Source organism: Urocitellus parryii, unplaced genomic scaffold (assembly GCF_045843805.1).
Source record: "Urocitellus parryii isolate mUroPar1 unplaced genomic scaffold, mUroPar1.hap1 Scaffold_53, whole genome shotgun sequence".
NCBI lineage: Eukaryota > Metazoa > Chordata > Mammalia > Rodentia > Sciuridae > Urocitellus > Urocitellus parryii.
Window position 1 is genome coordinate 1,215,233 of NW_027554068.1, and position 24,084 is coordinate 1,239,316.

General features: G+C 36.1%; 1 protein-coding gene, 1 long non-coding RNA gene, 2 other non-coding genes and 1 pseudogene across 4 annotated transcripts; 3 read left to right on the plus strand and 2 right to left on the minus strand.

Annotated features, from left to right (window-relative positions):
- Positions 1–2,270: 2,270 nt before the first annotated feature.
- LOC144252733 (U6 spliceosomal RNA) lies at positions 2,271–2,373 on the minus strand. The gene has a single exon (XR_013343046.1). It is a non-coding gene; the product is annotated as a U6 spliceosomal RNA (small nuclear RNA).
- LOC144252689 (transport and Golgi organization protein 1 homolog pseudogene) lies at positions 2,331–3,123 on the plus strand (annotated as a pseudogene).
- A 6,426-nt stretch (positions 3,124–9,549) lies between these two features.
- Positions 9,550–9,656, minus strand: LOC144252738 (U6 spliceosomal RNA). The gene has a single exon (XR_013343051.1). It is a non-coding gene; the product is annotated as a U6 spliceosomal RNA (small nuclear RNA).
- Positions 9,657–19,724: 10,068 nt separating this feature from the next.
- Positions 19,725–21,656, plus strand: LOC144252716 (uncharacterized). Its single transcript, XR_013343042.1, has 4 exons — positions 19,725–19,804; positions 20,046–20,123; positions 20,210–20,320; positions 21,587–21,656. It is a non-coding gene; the product is annotated as an uncharacterized LOC144252716 (long non-coding RNA).
- A 10-nt stretch (positions 21,657–21,666) lies between these two features.
- On the plus strand, positions 21,667–24,066 carry LOC144252715 (transport and Golgi organization protein 1 homolog). Its single transcript, XM_077794860.1, has 5 exons — positions 21,667–21,728; positions 21,837–21,941; positions 22,586–22,708; positions 22,807–22,912; positions 23,932–24,066. Exons 2-5 carry the CDS (start codon positions 21,918–21,920, stop codon positions 23,991–23,993), a joined length of 315 nt encoding a protein of 104 aa, XP_077650986.1. The 5' UTR covers positions 21,667–21,728; positions 21,837–21,917; the 3' UTR covers positions 23,994–24,066.
- Positions 24,067–24,084: the final 18 nt, after the last annotated feature.

A 24,084-nucleotide genomic window follows, 5' to 3' on the forward strand; every position in this document is an offset into this window, starting at 1 on the left:
AATCCTTTTTGTTTGATTTTTGGGGGCATGATTAGAAAGATGTTTACACCCAAGTTTACAAAATCATTGGACAAACTTTAAAAATCTAGTTTAATGTTTTTATTTTTCAATATTTAAAAACTTTGATCCATATGGAAATTATTTGGGAATGAGGAGTGAAGAAGGCATTTTTTTTTCATCCAAATGAACAAAGCCCCTTTAATTCTCCTTTTTACCATTGAAAGATATCCTACCTGTTCTTACATTTTTGTTCTGCCAGATAAATTATACAATTATTTTATTAGGTTTTTCTTTTCCCAAGAAAGCCTTTAGGATTTTGATTACGTTAAATGGATATCACAGATTGATTCAGGAAGAATTGACACATTTACGATTTGGAGATTTTCTGAGAACTTGATATTTGTATATTTCTCAATGTAATTAAGTTTACATTTTTTCCTTCAGTTGAATTTTGCAGTTTTAGTCAAAAGTACTCAGGAATAAAACCGCTAAGTAAACTGTGATTGTGGCACTTTTGTCTACTATATATAATGCATATATATAGTATATATATATATATATATATACTATATATAAGTACATATATAGTTATTTTATTCTCTTATCAAATACATGGTCTAGATCTCCCAGAACAGTATTTCTTACCAAGCAATATCCTAAGCAGAACTCAATAATTTTGGTCTCCTTATCAGACTGAATTTTTATTGATCCTTTTTACTTCTTTCAGAAGTCATTCATTTACTTCTCCCTAATCAAACATGGCTGAACAGTCAGTCAGATTCACACAAAACACAAGTTTTACCTGGAATCAAGACTTCCTATTGATAAACCAAGTATGAAAGAAAGAGGCAATCACCTAGTTCACATGGACATTAGGGAGCCTCCCTTACCAACAAACGCAGCACCCTTTGCCACCTGGGATGGGCTTGGGTTTGGAGTAGTGAGAGTACTGGCAGGTGCAGGATGAAACAATGAAGCAGAGACCACTCAGCTTTTGTATCTTCTTAGTCACATAGCTAAAAGCAACATGTGAACAACTTCTTTTTTCTTCATGTCACATATTCATAAATTGCAAGTTTAATTACAATAGGCAGTATAGACAGACTAGATATGTGCTGCTAATAGGGCTGGGGATGTGGATCAGTAATTGAGTGCCCCTGAGTTCAATCCCTGGTACCCCTCCTAAAAAAAAAAAAAAAAAAGGATTACATGGACCAGAGGAAGCAGGAGATTAACACTAGACAAAGAGGAAGAGAATCCTAAAATGAAGGAGGATAACATTACAAGCTGACTGCTACACACCAGGTTTACCCAACAAAATCTCGAGACTGGATCTCGTCAGAAAAATGTTGGCTGAGGACAGTGCAGGCCTATTTATCCCTGGTCTCCCCTTTCCTCTACATAGAATCGATGTAAATAGAGAAAATAGATAAGATTATATCATTGCTTTAAATTACCATGATGTATGAAGCTATAAGAGTATGTTCTTATGTCAAATGTTTACATTGAAGCCAGCATCTTGGTGTGTGCTTTCTGATTCCTGTAGGCTAAAATGAAAATAAAATACAAATCTATCTAAATAAATTTAATTATCTGGACTTCTGGTGTGAACATATACATGCATATGAACATTACATAGTGTATACATGCATCAAAATGTCATGTTACCTACTTCAATAATTGCAGTGTTTGTTTCTATGTACTAGTTAAAGAATAAATTTAATTAGAAAAGCTTTAAAGAAAAGCATAGAGAATAGTATAATGAACCCACGGGCCATCACCCAACTTAACAGTAATTCCTTGATAGCCAATATCAGTGAGGTTTTTTTTTTTAATTTGTTCTAATTGGTTATACATGGTAGCAGAATGCATTTCAATTCATTGTATATAAATGGAACAAATCTTTTCCTAGTTGTACACAACACATGTGTAGTCCTACATGTACCTTGGGTAATCAGGTTCATCTCATTCCACCATCTTTCCTATCCCTATGCCCCCTCACCTGTCCTACCTCCCCTCTGCCCAGTCAAAGTTCCTCCATTCTTCCATGCCCCTTGCCACCCACCTCACCCCCATTATGGTTCAGCATCCACTTTCAGAGAGAACATACAGCTTTTGGTTTTTGGGATTGGCTTACTTCCCTTAACCTGATATTCCCATTCACCCACAGATGCCATAATTTTTTCTCTTTTAATGCTATAAGTAATATTCCATTTCATATATGTACCACAGTTTCTTTATCCATTCATCTGTTGAAGGGTTGGTTCCACAAAACTATGGAATGCTTCACAAATGTGGGTGTCATCCTTGCTCAGGGACCATGCTAATTTTTTCTGTATTGTTCCAATTTTAGAATATGTGCTGCCAAAGCACATCTGAACACTTTAGGGTCTACACAAAACGCTACTGGAAAAGAAATCTCAAAAGAGGACCTTGAGGACATAGGGCATATCACAGACGCAAAAAGCCAGGGTCCTGCTTCTGCAGACCTTGAAGATGATATATTCCCACAGAGTCCACATATAGCCCTAAAGCCAGAGCTTAGCGATCAGGAGGAAGACTTGCCCATAATCCGCGGCTTCTTTATAGAACAAAAGTCCTTGCAACGCTTCCTGAAGTACTTTGATGTCCAAGAACTGGAAGCCATGTTGCAAGAAATGTCTTTAAAGCTGAAGTCAGCACAGCAGGAGAGCCTGCCCTATAATGTGGAAAAAGTTCTAGATAAGGTCTTCCGTGCCTCTGAGTCACACATTTTGAGCGTAGCAGAGCAAATGCTTGATAATCGTGTGAATGATAATACAGACATAGGAATAAAGGAGAGTAACATATTTGAAGAGGCTGCAGTGCTTGATGATATCCAAGACTTGATCTATTTTGTGAGGTACAAGCACTCCACAGTGGAGGAGACTGCTCCATTGATAAGAGCGCCTCCTCTAGAGGAAATCTGGGCTAAAGCTGAAGGTAAATACCTGCCTGCGGCTTGGGCTGGAGAAAAGGAGTTGTTCTTCCAGATGTTTTCGTGTATTATTGTAAAGTTCTGTTCAGTTTCCATGTGCCTAAAGGAGACAGAAGGCTGAATCAGGAGCCCCATATGTTCCTTTATTCATTCTTTGGGCTAGAGCATGAAAGGACATTGCTTATTCCTTTTTTTCCTTTAGGACAGTTGGGATTGGTTAGCATGTTCAAAAAGAAATTTTATAAAAAGCTAAAGAGAAAGATATGAATGAGAAACTAATGCACAAAAGTAGACCTGTTAACAGTACACATTTTATGATAAAATTATAAAAGGGCTTTATTAAACATAATTTCTTAATCATAAAATACCTGTACTAGATCATGTGGGTGTGGAGTGACTAGCATGAACTTTTTTTTTTTTAATTTAATCTCTTTTTATGTGGTGCTGAGGATCGAACCCAGTGCCTCACCTGCACTAGGCAAGTGCTCTACCACTCAACCCTAGCCCTAGAATAACTTTTAATGGATAGCTTGCCTGAATTCCCCTCCCCAGCATTTGTCTTCTGTGGATACCATGCTATTTCCAGTCTCTTGGGGGAGAGGTCACTTATTCTGGTTTTACTCCACTGGCTTCTAAGGTCCTTGCATTCATATTAATCAAGGATGGAACCAGGATGACAAGCCTTGTAATGTAGTGCTTGACACATAGAAGCCTTTCAATTAAATATTTGTCAAACTGACAATGAGCCAATATCCTGATAAAAGCTTTCTGTTTCCTGGTTTCATATTTGATCATCTCTATCCATTGTTTTTCAAAATGAAATATTTCAACTGAGAGTATATGATAAGAATTCCAGAAGGACATAAAGCCATTGGAAAATTTACTTCCCAAGAGTGCTAATTTTACCTGATAATTGGGGGAAGAAAACAGTTGTACATTTAATCAAAACAGATATATTTTGGATAAGAATGCAAAGTGCAAGTGAATGTGAAGAATATGAAGCTGTAAAGAGATAATCTTTGCTCTGGATCCTATTGGTCTATGTCCTGAGCTCAGGAAGGAGATAGGTTCACCATTTGGCTCCTAGGTTACTTTGAACATATTTGAAAGGCACATTAAGCAAGCTAGAGTTATGGAATTCCCTTCTCTATACTGGCTTGTTGAGACCAGCACACTTGTAGATGAAAGAGTTCCTGTTATTTCTGAGCAGAATAGACATTTCACATTTTTGTTCTGGACCAGGATTCTCTTCTGCACATTTATTCATGTGGGTGTATGTTGGTTTGCCAAGGGAAGGTAAGTTATTGAAGCCTCTATCATAAATGTATTTGTTTATGAAATACTTTGGATTAAAGGCATCTTTATAAATTTGACTGTATAGTTCAGTCATCCTTTAAATGGGATGAAAACAATTAACCCTCCCGTATCCTTGCCCAGTTGTTCTCATGGGCACATGCCAGGACATGGAGGGCAGTGTTGAGGTATCTGGAGATGTATGCTGAGGGGGAGTGCTGATCATTGGGCTTAAGTGGGGGTAGATAGTGTCATCCATCTGGCTCAATGCATTCTTCTCCCTTGTAGAGATGCAGCCACCCCATGAAGATGATTTTCCTAAAGAGAACACAAATCGTCTTAATAGAAATCTTCATGAAGAGCCTCACTTCCTGAATCATTTTAATGTGAACCATCCTGAAGAGCCCAGCCCCTTGAGTCAACCTGTGACTGAGGACATGGGTATCTCAGAAATGTCTCAGATCCCAAATACTGAGAAAGTAGACCCAGGTAAAGCTTGCCAATTTTTCTCTACAAAGTAGAGGCATTATCATAATGAAGGCTTTCAAGGATATTTGTTGCCAAAGGTACGAAATAGAGCAGAGAGTGATATAGGTACATGTGAGTTAAAAAAATCTCTTAAGAGAGAGAAAAGCAAGAATAAATATGACTAGAAGTCAAAAATAGGCCAGAGACTGTAACTCACCTAAAAGCAAATGTTTAGCTATGACTAGCTTGCGTAAACCATTTACAACTAAAATATTATTCTTCAAAGGCCTTATGCTCTAAAACTGTAGTTTCAACCAGACCAACAGCACCAGAAACTCTAGGGGTGGGACCCACAATCTGTGTTTAGCAGGCCTTCCAGGAAAGTCTGGCCTGGTACAAGTTAGCTTGAATAATCACTGTTCATAGTCTCATAAATTCTGTGTTTTTTCCCTTTTCTTCTAAATGGAATGTAATATAGCTCAAGTCCTGTTTTGACTTGCTTCCTGGACATGGTAATTACAAACTTTTTCAAATGCAATCAATGGTCCAGATCTTTATACTATATACTTACAGGAAACAGTACAGAACTGTAATCCATTTTAGACTGACACTTATGAATACTTCATCATAGTGCACAGTATCCAGTGGGAGATGAGAAACAATTTTTCAAAAAAAATCCCCAATAATGGCATCAACAGAATTCTACTTTTGTGTTGCTCACTCTCATTTTATCAGTAAATTAGATGATGACTAATTGTTTTATTTTATCCATCCAGTATGGTGCTATAAAGCCGTAATTATTGTATTTTGTGTTTTTAAAGGTTCTGGTCTGTAAGCATAGCTATAAGCATTATCCTGCACCAGTGCAGGGCTTGGCAGCACTGATCTGAACCCCCCCACCATTTGCACACACAGAGTGTAGGAGAACTCATAGTAGGGGGGGTTATTCAGTTAATGTGAGAAGGAATAACATCAGTTCTCCCATTTTCCAGAAGACATTGCATCCATATATGAGCACTACTGACTTCTGAACTGTCCTTAACTCCATAAGGTTCTGAAAATGAATCACGCACCATTAAGATTTGTTATTTTCATGCTCCAAAACTTTCAAGATTAGGGATAACTTGGCTTACAAAATTAAGAATGAATTATTTCCCTGGCCTTTTAGGTTCCACCACAAAATGATGTCAATGACCTTTAATAGGTAAAATCTTAAATTTTAAACACAAGTTTCACCAGCACTAAATCCATGTTTTTTGAATGTGACCCTGTCTATATATCTCTGGTTTAAAAATTTTCCTTGAGTAAATATTGTTCTGGTAGCAGTTGTATGGCCATGGAAGTAGTGGAGAGTAGACTGGAGATTGTTCATTTTATAATTGAAGGGTCTGACAGCTCTAATTAGGATTTTGAAGTTTTCTTCTCTGTGTTAATTGTCTTTAGGAGAGCCACATATTCCAGGCACTGTGACTCATATATTTAGTGAAATACTCAATGAATATTGAAACTGAAGACAGACAATTCTTATTCTATAGCATAAAATAAAATAGCCATTTCCCCTTTCAATTTTAGAGCTACTTATAACAGAAGGTACTCCTGTTGATGCTGCTGATACAGAAAACCAACTAGAGATAAATGTGGAAGAGCCAGAAGATGCCACCCTTTTGGACAGCATACTTTTCTTGTTACATTCATTCTTGCTTTATTTGTCTAAGATGGTAAGTTTGACATAGTTTCTTCAATTAGAATGTTGATTATTTATTAGTTTTTAAGTGGCTTCTGGTCATGAAGTGAAGAACTTAAAATGTCTTTATGAAAATGACTCCTGACTCTTTGAGTAGATAGCTCCTGGAACAAAAGCCATAGGGGTGTGGCTTTAATGGCTAGTTGGTTTAGCACATGAGGAAGATTTGCTGTCTACCAAGGCTGGACATTTGCCCACCTGTAAAAACTTGGTTCTTCCCCTCAGAACCTTTCATTCTGGCAGGGAGATAACAGCATTCACTTGAAACACACTAAGATAATGGCAGAAAGAGAGGTATTTATTTGATGGTAGAACATTATTGTCCATAAATGCATTTATTATGGTTGGAAGGGTGATCAATAAGGTCAGAAAGTAGTTGAGATGTGTTTGAAGCACAGGCAAAGGGCAAACAGGAGTCTGACATGTGGTTTGTTGTTGATTAGACAGGCTGGGGTGGAGGACGGTGGGGGAAGCTGGCAGTCAGAAGAAATGTGTTCAGAGAAATGGAAACATGAAGAAAAGGATATTCTCGGAGGGCAGGAGAATGTGAATAGTTGGTGTTGTAAAGTGTGAAGTTGGAGGGGGATGGGCCTGTTGGAGAGGCCAGCAAATCTTAAAGGAAGTCATGAGCCAAAGTAGCATTAGACCATTAATAGTGGGGATCCTTAGAAAGTTTTAAGAATGAAAGGAATTAGGTTAGATCTGTTTCTTAGAAAGAGTCACTTAAGGCTGATCTTTCTAAAGAAAATCATGATCCAAACAAGACATTTAATCTGTCTAGAAGCTTATCTAAGCATTTTAGGACTTACCTCCCCCCCATTGGTATTTGTTGATATTGGACTTTTAGAATTTAATTATAGGAATGAGAAAGCTTTTAGAGGTTGGAGAATTTAATTATAGGAATTATAGGAATGAGAAAGCTTTTAGAGGTTGGAGAATTTAATTATAGGAATTATAGGAATGAGAAAGCTTTTAGAGGTTGGAGGGCCATTGTGACAGTAATCCTCCTCAACTGAAGTTGTTTCCTGTAGGTTGTGTTATTTCAAGGCTTGTGTAATAAATATGATGTTGTTGTTTTCCTTGTAAAATGTATAGATTTTGAAGCCAGGTAGATCTGATTTCAAATCCCAAGGTTATCATTTAGAAGTTTGGGCAAATAACTATACTTTTGAAAAAAGTTCTCCTCATCTGAAAAATGTAGATAATGCTTACTCCAATCATAAGAATTAAATGATTTGACAAGGTAAAATGTCTGGTGAGGTGTCTGGCACTTTGAAGGGTTTTACCCCCACGTACCCCCTAATTCTCATGTAGGCAGTCAGAAGGTGGTATAAAGACAATGAATACCTGGGGAGGAAAGACCACCAGGGTGGAAAAGATGTGGTGAGGAGAAACAAATCATTTTTCAGTTGGCTCCATGTTTGTTCATGATGGTGGCAGCCACCTGGGTAAGGGGTATGTACAAGCCAGGCAGTTAGAATAATGATATTTCCAGTGATTAAAGCAGTCTTCCACAGTCATAATTTGATTATCAGAATGAATCAGCATCACTTGGAAAGTTAACAGCCTCACGATATGGGAAGGATTTCTTTATTCATATTTTTAGGTATGCACAGAGCCCTCCTCTAGGTCTAGGTCAGGGGACACGAATGTGGTACAGGTATGGTCAGTGATTGTACGGTGATAGGTAAGACATAGATGTGAGTGGCAAAGAAGAGGCACAATGTTAGGAGACTGATTTGAAAGGAGATTTCAAAAAGGCATTTTGATGGCCCAGTATGTACAGGACATTGTGCGAGGACTAAAAGAGTCTTAACAGGTGTAAGGCATGATTGTGATTTTTGAAAGCCTTAAGAAAAGGACTTAACAAATATATGCAAAAATTATGAACAAGTCAATGTAAAATCTTAAACAAGTAGTATGATATCTGATAGGACTGGAGAGTAATAAGCTCTGATGTGTTTGGGAGATGTGCACCAATCAGATTCATTGATCAACGGAATCTTAGTATTATAAGAAACCTTGGAAGGCTGCTAGTCTAGTTTCTCACTCATTGCTGTAATTTTCTTTACTGTGGCCCTGACGAGTAGTTATAAGGCTGTACACCAGTATTTCCTAGCATGAGTCACTCTCTTACAAGGCTATATGATCTTCTGTTGTCTAGTTCATCCTTGTATTGACTCCAAATTTTCCTCCACATGATTTCCTCTATAAAATTGAATTCTTTTCTACATAGAAATCCTTTAAATATTTGAAGTTATATCTTAATTTAAAAATTATTTTTAGTATTTTTATCATGGAAACTTTCAAATAAGAGCAGAGAGAATAGTAGGGGACTATAGGTAACCATAACATACTGTATATTTTAGAATACTAGAAGAAAAGATGGTAAAAGTTTTACCATAGAGAAATGGTGTTTGAGGAGGTAGATATATTTAACTGATTTACACGTTACATAGTGTATACATGCATCAAAATGTCATGTTACCTACTTCAATAATTATAATATTTGTTTCTATGTACTAGTTAAAAAATAAATTTAATTAGAAAAGCTTTAAAGAAAAGCATAGAGAATAGTATAATGAACCCACGGGCCATCACCCAACTTAACAGTAATTCCTTGATAGCCAACATCAGTGAGTTTTTTTAATTTGTTCTAATTGGTTATACATGATAGCAGAATGCATTTCGATTCATTGTATATAAATGGAACAAAACTTTTCCTAGTTGTACACAACACAGGTGTAGTCCTACATGTACCTCGGGTAATGAGGTTCATCTCATTCCACCATCTTTCCTATCCCTATGCCCCCTCACCTGTCCTACCTCCCCTCTGCCCAGTCAAAGTTCCTCCATTCTTCCATGCCCCTTACCACACACCTCACCCCCATTATGGGTCAGCATCCACTTTCAGAGAGAACATACAGCTTTTGGTTTTTGGGATTGGCTTACTTCCCTTAACCTGATATTCCCATTCACCCGCAGATGCCATATTTTTTTTTTCTCTTTTAATGCTATAAGTAATATTCCATTTCATATATGTACCACAGTTTCTTTATCCATTCATCTGCTGAATTGTTGGTTCCACAAAACTATGGAATGCTTCAAAAATGTGGGTGTCATCCTTGCTCAGGGACCATGCTAATTTTTTTTGTATTGTTCCAATTTTAGTATATGTGCTGCCAAAGTAAGCACACTCTGAGTTTTAACAAATGTAGATACCCATGTAAAAACTACCATAATCAAGATATAGAACAGTTTTTTCACTAGAAAAGGGGTTTCCTTGGGATCCTTCCCAGTGAGTTCCTTCACCACCTGTTCCAGGCAACCACTGATAACTTTTTTTTTAAACTATAGATTCATTTTTCCTACAGTACTGTTTCATATATATGCCACTATAAGTGGACTCATATCTAGGAGTGCAATTGCCTCCTACGTTTAATGTATGTTTTTATCTTGTGTGATACTGTCAAGCCATGCTGAAAAATGACCACAATCATTTTATACTTCCACCAGCAATTTAGGAGACTTCCACTTGACTTCATCTTCACTAGCACTTGGGCCATTCTAGTGGGTATGTCTTTGTGAGTTTATTTCCTGATAATTAATGATATGGAGTGAACTCTTTTTTTTTCTTTTGAGATAGGGTCTCACTAACTTGCTTAGGCCTTTGATAAGTTGCCAGCCTCAAACTTGGGATCCTCCTGCCTCAACCTTCTGAGTTGCTGGGATTACAGACATATGCCATGCTGCCTGGATCAAATACTTCTTCATGAGCTTGTTGACCATACTGTTTTTGTATGTCAACTCTCTCTGGCTAGCTGGAATCAAGACTTCTCCCAGCTCAGTGCCAACTGTGGGATTGGTTAGCTTATAGTTGTTCTTGGCCCTCACAGGTACTGCTTAGAATGTAGCCCCAAACTGAAGACCACCTCCATGCAGATTTCTGGAACTCTTTTTCTTTGTGGCTCCCATCTTTCTGGTAGTTTTCTCTACATATTTTTGGCTGCTTAATCTCCTGGAACTATGGTCTCTCTCTCCTCAGTGAGACTGTTGTGCCCCATTTGGGTTCCCCTTCCCAAACTGAGGTCTAGAGTGTGCCTCCAGGTAGAATGCTCACCTTTGTTCTCCTGCTCTTAGGGGTGACAGTTGCATGTCCCTTGTGGCTTTCTATCTGAAAATAGCTCTTTAAAAAATATTTTGACTGGGCATGATGGCATATGCCTTAATCATAGTGGCTCGGGAGGCTGAGACAGGAGGATCACGAGTTCAAAGCCAAAAGTGAGGTGCTAAGTAATTCAGTGAGACCCTGTCTCTAAATAAAATACAAAATGGGGCTGAGACTGGGGATGTGGCTCAGTGATCAAGTGCTCCTGAGTTCAATCCCTGGTACCCCCCCAAAAATATATATATATATGTATGTATTCCGACTTTCTGGTTGCTTTCAGTGGGAGAACAAGTTTCATATAAGTTACTGTCTATTGATTTCTCCTTTTGTTGTAACTTTTTGCAGTAATTGAAAAAAATATGTTTGTGGGACTTCTAGGATATATTGTAGTTTGGGTGAATAAATGACATCCCCCTGGTACAACAATTTAACCTGTTTTCTCTATTGCTTTTTTTTTTTTTTTTTTTTTTGTGGTGCTGGGGATTGAACCTCGGGCTCCATGCATTCTAGGCAAGTGCTGAGCTAACAACCTCAGCCTCTCTCTGTTGCTTTATATTTCTTGGAAATTCTGTTTCTTATGAAAACTTAATAGGAAATATTGCATTGACATATGCATGTCCTCTCCTTTGATGTTGACTACTAGTCAACAGTGACCTTGGTGAGATTTGCTAATATATTACAGGTTGCAAAATAGCAATGGTCTGAGTTGCTGGGATTTTTCTTTCTTCATTTAAAGGCTGGGATGCCTATACAAATAAAAATTTATGATTGATTATTCTTTCTTTTTTTTTTTTGGTACTGGGGATTAAACTCAGGGGCACTTGGCTAGTGAGCCATATCCCCAGCCCTATTTTGTATTTTATTTATATACAGGGTCTCACTGAGTTGCTTAGCAATTTGCTTTTGCTGAGGCTGACTTTGAACTTGCTATCTTCCCTCCTCAGCCTCCCCATCTACTGGGATTACAAGTGTGTGCCACGGCGCCTGTCTACGATTGATTATTCTTTACACAGATATTCGGTTTGTATAGTTAAGGCAGGAGATAAACATTTGACTCCTTTTCTTCATTTAAACACTTTTCAGAATAGTAAGGTATTATTCTAGCATTATCAAATGATACCCAAAGGGGCTTTTGAAATCTTTTTAATTTTTATTTAAGAGTCAATATGATGTCATACATTTAAAAATATTTGGTGTGTTTAATCCAGTTAGGAATAGTAATTGTTCTTACCTGATGCTCAATTTCTTCCCCTTTTGCCTTGTAGAAGCCTCCTTATCTTGGCTCCTGGGACCCTTTGCCACCACCTAGTGGTCATTGTTACCTATTTCCCTTGCTTTTGAACTATGAGATGTTCCAAGTTCATCTTAAACATTGCCTGTCCAGACCTTGAAGGAACTGTTTCTCTAAAAGAACTTTGGTTCCTTTCAATAGGAAATGATATTTAGAGGCTACATTCCAAGTACTAGGATTGCTTATTGCTCAAATTGACTGTCATTTGTAGGCCTTTTTAGTGAACAAAGCTCAGAAATATGTGGGGATTTTTCATCATGTCATTTAGATAATTCCCATGAAAATTCAGGATGCTAGAGAGATTTTACTTCACTTCATCTATCTTAGATTTGTGTTTTCTTTCTCTGATGTTGGAGTTCCAGTTTTCAATGACATCAATATAATTGTTTACAGTCTTGTGCCACTTAATGACATTTTGGTCATTAGTGCATAATAATGGAGCTAAAAAATTCTTGTCACCTAGTATTTTTAATATCTTTTTTGTGTTTTGATATGTTTAGATATATAAACATTTCGAATGTTACAATTGTCTACATAATTCAGTATAATATCTTATAGGTTTTTATCCCCAAAGCGATGATATACCATATATGAATACCTACGTGTGGAAATGGCTATATTTTCTACGTGTGGAAATGGCTATATTTTCTAGGTTTGTATAAGTATACCTAATGATGTTTACACACTGAAATTGCCTAAGATGTGTTTCTCAGAATTTATTCCCATCATTAAGCAACACACGACTATATTTATGTTATTTAAAATACTTTCAGGAATGTATTACTGAAATGAAATGAAATTCTCTTGTCTTTAAGGTATATCCCACTAAGGTATATTTGAAATAATTCATTTCTGTGGTTTGTCACCAACATGATATCACAGGTTGTTTCATTTTTGCTTTCAATATTTAGGTGTTACTTTTTAAAGATTTTTTTTTGTTTATTTTACACTTATTTAAATATTTAGAAGAGCTAAAGTTAATTTGTAAAAATAAGTTGTTTCTGTTTTCTGGTACTGGGGATTGAACCCAGGGCTCCTATCCACTGAGCCACATACCTTGCCTCTTTATTTTTTATTTAGAGATAGTTCTCACTAAGTTGCGTAGGGACTTGCTAAGTTGCTGAGGCTAGCTTTGAACTTGTGATTCTCCTGCCTGATTTTGAAAGAACTCTAGCTTTTGTCCCAGTTCTGTCTACCCTGATGTTACTCTCTTTTATAGTTAACTTTTAAAATTTATTTCATTATGTATTCTGCTATTAAAAAATAAGCAAATGAGAAAAAGGGATATGTAGCTCAGTGGTAGAGCACTTGCCTACCATACATGAGGCCATGTGTTCAATCCCCAGCACCATAAAAAGAAAAGCAAATGATTTTTACATCTAGCTATGATAGCTTTATATAGGTACTGGCTTCACCTTCCCAACTGAAACAACTAAATAAATATGAAAAAAAAACCCACAAACAGATAAAATTTGAAGATCCAGTAACATTGAAGATCAAGCAACAAGAATGATTCTGGAAACATAAGGAACAAATGCTGTGAGCTCTTTAGTTGCCCCAGCTTTTACTATGCTAAGAGATTCCCAAGCCATGACAAAGAAGGGGAAGTCAGGCAGAACCAGAGGATACTATGAATTGAGAGATGGTGCTGAGATTCCAGGAAAACCAAAGTGACTAGAATTCACAGGGTGGAGTAACAAAAGAAGGTTGCTACATTGAGAGACAATTCTGGAAATTTGTGAAAGGCTCCCTGAGTGTTCAGCAGGGTATTGATCAGCACATAAGTGTGATGAAACTGCTTAGCAAGTCAGAGAAACAATCTTAAGTGATTAGAAGGAACAGGTCCTAACACAGGGACCAGAATAGCACCTGAAAAAAACTATCTAAGGAAGTTGGGTAGAATAATCAGAAGGGTGTTACCTCGGACTGACTGTTATAATTTATGTCATACCTAACAAATATTCAGACCCAAGAGACTCAAATTGTTTCCAGTAATTTAACTGTATACAAAATATTAAGAAAAGTAATTCGTAATGTATGGCATCGAATCAAAGCTTACCAGGCATGCAAAGAAGCAAGAAAAATACAATCCACAATGATGAGGAGAAGAATCATCCAATCAAAGCCAACTGAGAACTGGCGGAGATGTTAGAATGAGGTAATGGCATTTTTTTAAAGTTATGACTATTATATTTCGTGTGTTAAAAAGGTAAAAAGAGATATAGAAGATATATTTTAAGAAAATCAGACTTGTAGAGTTGAAAATATATGATAAATACAGTGGATGAGATTAATGCCAGAATAAGCATTGCAATGAAATTGTTAGTGAACTTGAAGACAAAGCAAGAGAAGTACCCCGAATGAAACACAGAATATAGTGGAGTGATACCTTTAATATATTTGAAGAGCAATAATGTTGGCCGATAATATCGTGCCCAGTGAAATATCTTTCTAAAATGAAGACTTGTACTGACATACAAGCTGAAAGACAGCAGACGGAAATAATGGAATAAAGGAGTAAGAAAATGGTTACTGTGTGCATAAATGTTTAAAATAATTTTTCTTATTTGAACATTTTAAAAAGTCATTGACTGTTTAAAGACAAATATCAGTGTAGTATGGGACTTAGAAAACATGTAAAGTAAAATACATGACAACATTATAAATCTCAGAAGGGTAGTAATTATTTTAACGTTCTTATTGAATATGTGAAGTAATATAGTATCATCTGAAGGTAGATTGTGACAAATTAAAGATGTATATTCTAAACTCTGAAGCACTAAGATTAGAAAACAGAGTTATAGCCAATAGAGGAATAATAAGCCAATAGAGAAATCACTAAAACATACCGATAGTGGTATTTCTGCAAAAGAAGACAGAAAGAAAGAAAAGAAAAAGAACAAAGAACAGAAGGAACAAATAGAAGATTATATTAAGATTACACCTATGTACAGCAGTAATCCGGGGACAGGTGAGCGTCTTTCCTTCTGGAGTCCTTTCATTTGGACTCTTCCGCTTGGCTCTCCTTGTGCTGTCCCCCGCTGGGCTCCGCAGTTGGTTCTTTCCGCTCCCAGCCCCACCCCTCAGCATCCTCCATCTGCTCACTGCAGTCTGCCCAGTGGCTTCCTCTGATGACGCGTTTTACATGCTTTGGGCAAAAAGCGCCTGCGGTGGAGGAAGGCAAAGTTCACTCCCAGTACGCGCCCCCTGTGCTGGAGGAAAACAGTGAAAGACAGGGTCCTGTGCTGTTCTGCAGGGAAGCATCACTTCCGCTCAGCTGTCCCTACACCATGGACTCACAGTACCTGCCACTGTGCTTCCCCGGGGGACCCGGAGCTCCTGGGACCCCTGTTGATGCTCTACGCAGCCCTCATAGCCAAGCTACTGGAGGTGATGGTCCCATTCCCAGGGAGGGACCCCAGCTCTGGCAGGCGGGTGGCTGAGTTCTGGCGGAGTGGGTGCACTGACTGTCGCTGCGACGGAGAAATGGAGTGTGTCAGGCCCAAGGCAGGCAGGACGTGACTGTATTGTTAAGCGAGGCCAGTAAGAGTGGACTTGAGCTTTCCCCACTTGCACTTTTTTTTTTTTTGACGGAATAGAGGTGACAACCTCATGGTATGTTCCGAAATGCAGCCAACAATCCAAACAGCTAACGTTACTACAGGTTTTTTCCCTAGGGAGACTGCTGGGGAATTGGGCCCAAATGACAGTTATCTGGTATTACCTGTAGAGGGCGGTGAAAACGGAAGAGTAGGCAGGTGTTTACTACACTGCCTTTGAGCAACCATTTAAAATTAGGCTTTGAATTTTATAGAAGGATGTTAAATTCAGAGAAGTTTATCTAAGCCAGTTTTCAAGAGTTGTCTGAAATTACATGTCACTTATCTGTTTATATAAGAGTGGAATGGAAGTAAGATTTAAAATCTTATACATATATCATCATTGTTTTTATTTGTTGCCATAAAATTAATTAGTTCTTTCATATATTTAAGTTTTTGTCTTAAATGAATTTTTTAAATTCTAAAAACCAGGTTATCAGAGAAAAGAATGATCCAGAGGGATTCTAGCCAGGTGTTAGACAATGTGATGATATAGGGCCTGTTACAAACTGGAAATGTATGCTCAATTTAAAGTATTTAGATTCGGGCTGGGGTTGTGGTTCAGTGGTAGAGCGCTTGCCTAGCATACATGAGGCACTGGGTTCGATCCTCAGCACCATATAAAAACAAAACAATGTGTCCACCCTAAAACTAAAGATACATAAATAAATATATTTTTTAAAGTATTTAGATTCATTATACTTGAAAACACTGCAAGAGAACAAAAAATATGAGACTGCCAGTATCCTCTCTCTTGAAGAAGCTATTGGAAAATATTGAGGAGGTGGTTTTCTGATGAGGAGGTTGGTTTAGAATTGCCATGATTCTTTGTGACTGTTTTGTTATAAATATAAGGTTTCCCATTTTTTCTAATTTGTCTGTTTCAGCTGTTTACTACATTGCCTGATGATACTCAACCTGGGCCTGATTTTTATGGACTACCATGGAAGCCTGTTTTCTTTGGGATTGTATCCTTTCTCATTTTCTTTTGGAGAACTGTTCTTGTTGTGAGTAAATTGACTTACTTATACCTTAGCACATAAGCACAAGGATTATTTTATATAGTCACTGCCCCCCCCCTTTTTTTTCTTTTTCAGTTGCTAAAACACAAATTAGTGGTTTAAGTCAAACTAACCTTATAAAATAATTTAGTGTGGGTGCAGTTGGTATAACTGGTAATTCTTACAGCCATCCTAACCAGTAGTTTCATATGTATCAGAAGTCTTAAAAGTGGGATAAAAGATGGGATAGGTTAGATAAATATCCTTTTATGTAGCATATATGTCTAGTAGTCTATCTTAAAGAAATAACTATGCTTTGAAGATTTTGGTAATGTTTTTCAATGGAACAGTGTATTAGATTGAAGACTTAGCAAAACATAATTTATTTAGGGGTTATTGTATGTTTGATTAATGGAATAGTAGGCAGATTTATTTATTTCAAAGCTTTGAGGTACAGAAAATGCTCACAATTAAATGTGAAGTGGGGAAAAAAGCAGAAACTAAGATTTAAATGTTGATGAACTGTATGTTAATATAAACACATATAAACAGGGAGAAATGCTGCAAAGAAATACAGTAAAATGAGAAAAAGGAGATGAGATAATTTTTCCAGTCTTTTATATAAATTTTCCCAGATTTTATGATTTGATCATATGTTCAGAAAATACCTTTTTATTTGGAAGTATAGATTATGTGTTGTCCAAAAATCCATTAAATGTTTTGTTCATTAAGTTTTTTTTTTTTCCTGAGCAGAATTAGTCTATGTCTGTGTATGTGTGTACATATATGTATAAGTGTGTGTGTGTGTGTGTATAGGCTTATACATACTTATGTTTGTACTGTAGGTTATTCTGTTTCATAGTTATTTAACATAATTGGAAGAAAATTATTTTAGGTAAATGGACTTTGCATATGAAAATCCTAACATTTAAAGAGGCCAAAAGCATTGGATACAAATCTTTTCAAATCTGAGTGTTCTTTTTCTGATTTCTTAATTATTTCAGACATATCATTGTTAAGATAAGTTTCCTCTCCTTGTACAATTGAGAGTAAAATCTCTTAAAAAGTATTCCCTTCTTAAATAGAAGAATCGTTTGCCTGGATACCTGTGAGGAATTTTCTAATCTCATTGAACTTTGTCTCAGCTAAAAGGAAAAAGGAAATAGAAGGATAAAGAGAAGGGAAAAACATGAAACCATTTTATATTTCTCTCTCTTGTTTCTTTCATTTCAAGAACTGCGGTACCTGTTTCTCTTTTCACTAGGTTATGTGGGATCTGGTTCCTAACTTGTTGCTCCTCAGTTTCAGCATTTGACTTTGGAACTTTAGTCCCTACCTTAGATGACTGCTTTTATGCTACTTCCCATTTTCCTCTGTTGTCATTTTGAGTAAAAGGTTAGCAAGGCTATGACATTAAAGAAATGTTCATTTATTTCTGTGTTGGAGTTTTCTGAATGCAATTTCCTATTACGAAGATCCCATGGATGATCCATGGACACATCTGAGTATCCCATCACCATTAATAACATAAGTTTGAAAGGACAAGTAATATGCTAAGTTACAAAGAAATTTAGTGATGTTTTAAAAAAAATTCTGCTTAGGTTTTATTATCAGGCAGTTTATTGCTGTCTTTTGGAAATGATTGTTTTTGTCCTTTCCAGAATATGTTAATTGTCATTTCTCTTGTTGCTTGTGCATTTTCTTCTAGCAGTCTTCCCTTTCAGATTTCTTGCTATATATTTAGTGGTTTGCAGAAATAAGATGATGTAGCCTCTTAGTTTCTAAATTCAGCCAATAGCCAAATTTAAATTGGAGTTCTAAGATGTTTTCTGGTGAGTGAAAGTGGCATATCTTAGTACAAAGATTATGCCTTTAATATTGTTTCCTCAGATTCCTTTTGAATAGTCATTGTTTCTAGACTTTATCCTGGTTATTTAGAATTGTCAAGTAAATGATTTTGAAGACACACACACACACACACACACACACACATATACACACACACGTCTTTACTGTGAAATAAGGTACGTATCTTAGTGTTTTTATGTCAGAGGCTATTTATGAAATCTCACTACCAATTAAATTTAAAAGGCTTGTTAACTTTACTTATTTTTAATCCTATAAATTATTATCCTGAACCAGAATGTTATTAAATTCTCACTTGGTTATGATTCTGACTGTTGTTTTAGGAATGCTGTTTCTATTGAGCATATGTTTGACATCAAATTTAATCTTTTTTCTCTCTTCTAGGTAAAATATAGAGAATATCAAGGTAAATTTTTAGGTTTCTTAAACTTGTAATAACCATTTGTATTGGTGTTTGTTGTGTGTTTTATGTATGTTAGAAATAGATACAGTGACTTTTAATGTCTATTATCTTTTTTACCTCCTGAAAATTTTACTATTCCTAGGTTGCTAGCATGGATAATAGAGTAGATGATGATGGTTCCAACTCTGAGATAGGAGATAAAGAGGAGGAACAAATTGTGGATAGGGAGATGATGATAAGTTTTAATTTGGGGCAGATTAACTTTGAATATTGATGTAATGCAGATGTATTACATTTGAAGAGTATTTCTATGCTAATTATTTAATCATGCATTAAGTAATTGAGTAGATAATTTAAAGAATGGTAATGTGAATCAGTATGTTTTCATTTCTGTTTTTCTTTGCAAAGAATGAAATGATTCCATTTTCTGAAAAGAAAGTGTTTTGAGAAGGGAGGAATATCAAGCTACAACACTTTACTGTATTTCCCATCTGTGAAATAAGCTTAAATTGAAATATCATTTTGGATGGGAGGGGTACCTGTGATTGAACTCTGGGGCACTCTACTGAGCCACATCCCCAACCCCCTATATTTAGAGACCAAGTCTCACTTAGTTGCTTAGTGTCTCGCTCTTGCTGAGGCTGGCTTTGAACTTGGGATCCTTCTAGCTCAGCCTCCTGAGCCACTGGGATTACAGGTGTGCACCACTGCACCCAGCAAAATATCATTGTTCTTATATTTTTCTTAAATTTTAATAATTTTTATACTCTTATTGCTAATAAGCATAGATTGCTTTTTAAAAGCATAATAGTTATGCTAAGAAGTATTTCCTCATAGTACCATATAACATGTCTTTGCTTTTAGTAGATTGAGTAATTGAATTTCATTTAGTGATTGTAATAATCTTGTGTATTTCCCCCTTTTAGTCATTGAACAGCAAGTTTCCAAAAAGATGAACAATTTCATGAAAGAAAATGAAGAACTAATGCAGAAATTGTCAAATTATGAACAGAAGGTATAATATTTTTTTTTGTTTCTTTCTCCCTTGGTTCTAGCATGAATCATTTCTACCTGTTTTAATTTTAAAATCTTATTTTAAAATTTTTGTTTCATTATTTCCTACAAATCATCCAAATTCTAAACAGTCATATGTATTAAGTACTGCTTTCTTCTGGAAAGGGTCACTTGTCTGGAAGTAACTTGTATAGTAGCACTATAATTTGTGTATCTTAATTCTGAATGCTTTATTTACATAGATGAAGGAATCAAAGAAACAGGTCCAAGAGACCATGAAAAAAAATATGATTCTTTCTGATGAAGCAACTAAATATAAGGTAAAAATCCCTTCTTTGGGGGGAATTACATTCTAAACTCAAAAGTAAATGTAATGAGTGAGTAATATTGACACCTTTTTTTCCAGGATAAAGTGAAGCTTCTTGAAAAAGATAAAGAACTTCTGGATGAGAAAGCTAAAAGTCTTCTTGTTACGTTAGCATCTGAGAGAGAACAGAATGCTAAGAATCAGGACTTGGTACGAGTTTCGCTGCTAAGTGTTACTGCAATTTGGCTTTTGAAATATTTTGTTAAATTGGTTAAGTTGAACTTAGTCCAGCTGTTAACTAAAGTAAGATTAGGAGTCAAGGAAGTCAAACCCACTTCTGCCCATTTTGTGGAACTTTTAAGTACTGATACAACAAATTATTTTTATGGGCCTAGGAAATATTTTTATTCTCAACCTTGGATAATTTTCATATTGCTTTGCTCTGCCATTGGAAACATGCAGAACAAGTAAAAAACTATTGTCCAGTTGAACAGTATTTGTTTACTTTTTACTTGAAAGAGTAATGAATTAATCAATTTTCTGTACTTAAAAAAAGTTTACTTACATACTTCATTTTCAATTTCTATAAGTTTCTGTAATTACATAAAAGTTGCAAAAGATAGTAGAGAGTGTGTTCTGAAATATCCTACCCCCAAGTAAGCTTGATCACCCAGCTGAGGTAGTATTTATCAGATTTCTCCACTGTAAAAATTCTTTCCAATCCTTGTCATGTTGTATTCTTTGGAAGTTACCATGCACAGCCCACAGTTAAAGTATGAAGAGTTACAAGCCCAGGATGCAGCTCATGGTAGAGCACTTGCCTAGCATGCATGAGGCCCAGGATTCAATCCCAGGCATTGCAAACAAAGATTGCAGAGTTATGTCCACTTCCTTAAGGAGCAAGTATCTTTATAAATTTTTTGGAATTCTTCTGTATGTGAGATTAGTCTATTCTTCCTTAAATTTTATCATTTTTTACTTCAGATAAGAAAATTTTAAAAATGATCTTGGGAAATTTTTTTCTCTATCACTAGAAAAAAAATTACTAATTTGAACTGGTTTACTTGAAACAGTAATTAATTATAGTTAATTTTCTATGCTTTAAAACATTTTATTTACTTATTGCATTATGATTTTCTATACTTTGACCTTTTTTTCTGGTTATCTCACAAACAGTAAGGTTGTGGATGCCATGAAATATTTATGACTTCATTTTCCCTCATCTCTTTCAGTTCTTGATTTTTTGCTTAGTCCAAATCTGGATCCCCCTGCATTTACCTGAAATGTAATGGGATGGCTTGACAAAAATTTTGTTGTGTTTATCTTTTTTAGTATATATATGTGTGTACACACACACACACACACACACACACACACATATATATATATATATATATATATATATATATATGTATATCTATCAGTATTTCTACTGAAATCCTAATGCATATTTTGTGTTCTGTTTTCCCCTGGCAGATAATGGAAAATAAGAAATCTATAGAGAAGCTTAAAGATGTCATTTCAGTGAATAATGCTGAACTTTCAGAGGTAAAGCTGCCAACTCTTGCTATCGGATATTAATACTACATCTTAATTTGTTGCGGACCAAAAATTTGAGGTGTGCTAAAATGTGCAAAAAATGAGAACTATATGATGTCTGGTTTGGGAAAGTATAACTTTGTTTTTTCTTTGGAATTAATTCACTAACTGTAGTGTTTTGCATTAGCTTCAAATTATCCTTACTGAAACTAAGCTTCATGAAGCGAAGGTGAAGTTGGAATGCAGGAAGCTTCAGAAAGAAAATACCATGCTTAAGAAGGAGAAAGAGCAGGTAAAGAAAATTTGATGTCATACATAATGTAAACTAGAGAAGTGAATATCATTATCTTGTATCTTTCTTGGATCTGTTTCTGAGGTAAGGAATATTCATGTAGGACCTTTTCTAGATATGCAAAGTTTAAACAATGCTCCCCAAATTGAGTGCATATATATGTTCTCCATCTGTTTTGGATTTTTGGATTATTGCTTTTCTTATCAAATATCAATCAGTTATTAACTTGCATAGCCTCAAAGAAACTTTTTAAAACAGAAAATTAAGTATTTTATGATCCTGTTTTGAGTAGTTACTGATTCACCGGCCAAGGGAAGATTACATGATAAGGAATCTAAATTTAGGAGACAGTCATATGTGCCCAGCCATTCCTGCTGGAGGTAAATTATTTGAATTGACAGCAATTTTCTGGGGAATGCAATAAAACAGGGTCAACTTCCTGATAGCTCTGATGTTCTTACTGCAGCTGTGAGAGTTGGGGCCACTCTGCCCTCTTCCTTAACCAAGGTCTCAAACCCCTCGATTGACGGAGTCCACCGAGGAGTATGGCTCTCTATTTCTTTGTCTAAGTCTTGTAGTCCTAATGTATCCAGTGCAGAAACCCCTACCTAACCCATATGAATTCATGTGTTTTGACTTTTCAGTTGCAGCAAGAAGCCAAAGACTGGAGTACATCACATGCTGAGCTCAGTGAACAAATCAAATCATTTGAGAAGTCCCAGAAAGATTTACAAGTAGCTCTTAGTTACAAAGATGATACTAATAAAGTAAGTTTATACTCCAAATACATGTTTCATCTCATGAATTCTCCTGAAATCTTCTGAATTAAAATCGAGAGTCTTCCAACCTTTTGCTTCTTTTCTAGGCTTTGACTAATTACATCACACAGTTGAATCGGTTACAATGTGAATCTGAATCTGAGGATCAAAGTACAGATGAGTCAGATGAATTAACCAATGGAGAGGTAGCAGGTGAGATCAGTCTCAGGGAAGTTGAATCCTTTTTTGCTTTCCTGTCTTTAATTAAGTATACAGATGCCACTTTTCAGCTGGCTGAATTTCTTCTTAAGCTTCAGGGTTGTAGACACATCACTGGATCTATAGATATGTCTGTTGCATTGGCAGAGGTGGGTTGCTGGGGTATAATGTACCAATAGGCATGTGAAGAACACTGACTTTTTCTATCCCATTGAAAACTAGTAAGTACACTGCAGCTACAATAGTCACATCCTATACCTCTAAGTATTGAACATTGTACAGTAAGAGAAATTTATTTCTTAACTTATGCAGATGATACTTGATTTTGATACTCATCATCTCTATGGCTCTGTGGTTTTAAGGTCCACAGTCAGTCTTAAGAGTCCGGAGGCAGTTGGAACCATAAACTAAGGCTGTGAGAACAGAGGCTAGAGACTATCAGAAAGCTAGAGAGGGAGTGTAACAGTGTTTACTGATGAGGAAAATATTTCCAAATGTTTTCTCCCAAGTTGGATATTGCTTACATAGCAAGTATTTCAAACCACACCTGGTAGTAGATTCAGGGAGAAAATGTAGGATTGAATCTTTCTAAACAAGACACTTACTTACTTGCCCAGGTGAAGATAGATCTGAGAGAGAAGAAAAGCTTTTATCTTACAAGAATAGCAGAGATAACATTTTAGTTGTGCAAACTAGAAATTTACCTTTTTTTGTTTTTAAGACAGACATAGTACTTCTATTTATTTTTATGCTGAAGATCAAACTCAGTGCCTCACACATGCTAGGTGAGCACTCTACCACTGAGCCACAACCCCAACCTGAAATTCACCTCTCTTTTTTTTAAAATCTAAGCTTGCAATTCTCTTAAAAGTCATTAGTCTAATCAGTTTAATTATTTAATTGATTTTTTTTTCTTCCGGTGTTTGAACACGATCATTCTTTAGTTTGGGGAAGTTAGGAGAATATAGAGTTAAAAGTAAGGAAAGAAAAAGCTAAAGTCTTTTGTTTTTTAGGTGATCGGAACGAGAAGATCAAAGATCAAATTAAGCAGATGATGGATGTCTCTCGGGTATAGTTCTTTGTAAGAGTCCCATAGTGCCTGTGAATTCTTCCTGTGCCTCACTTTTAAGAATACCTCTCTTTTCTGCAATTTTTAGACACAAACT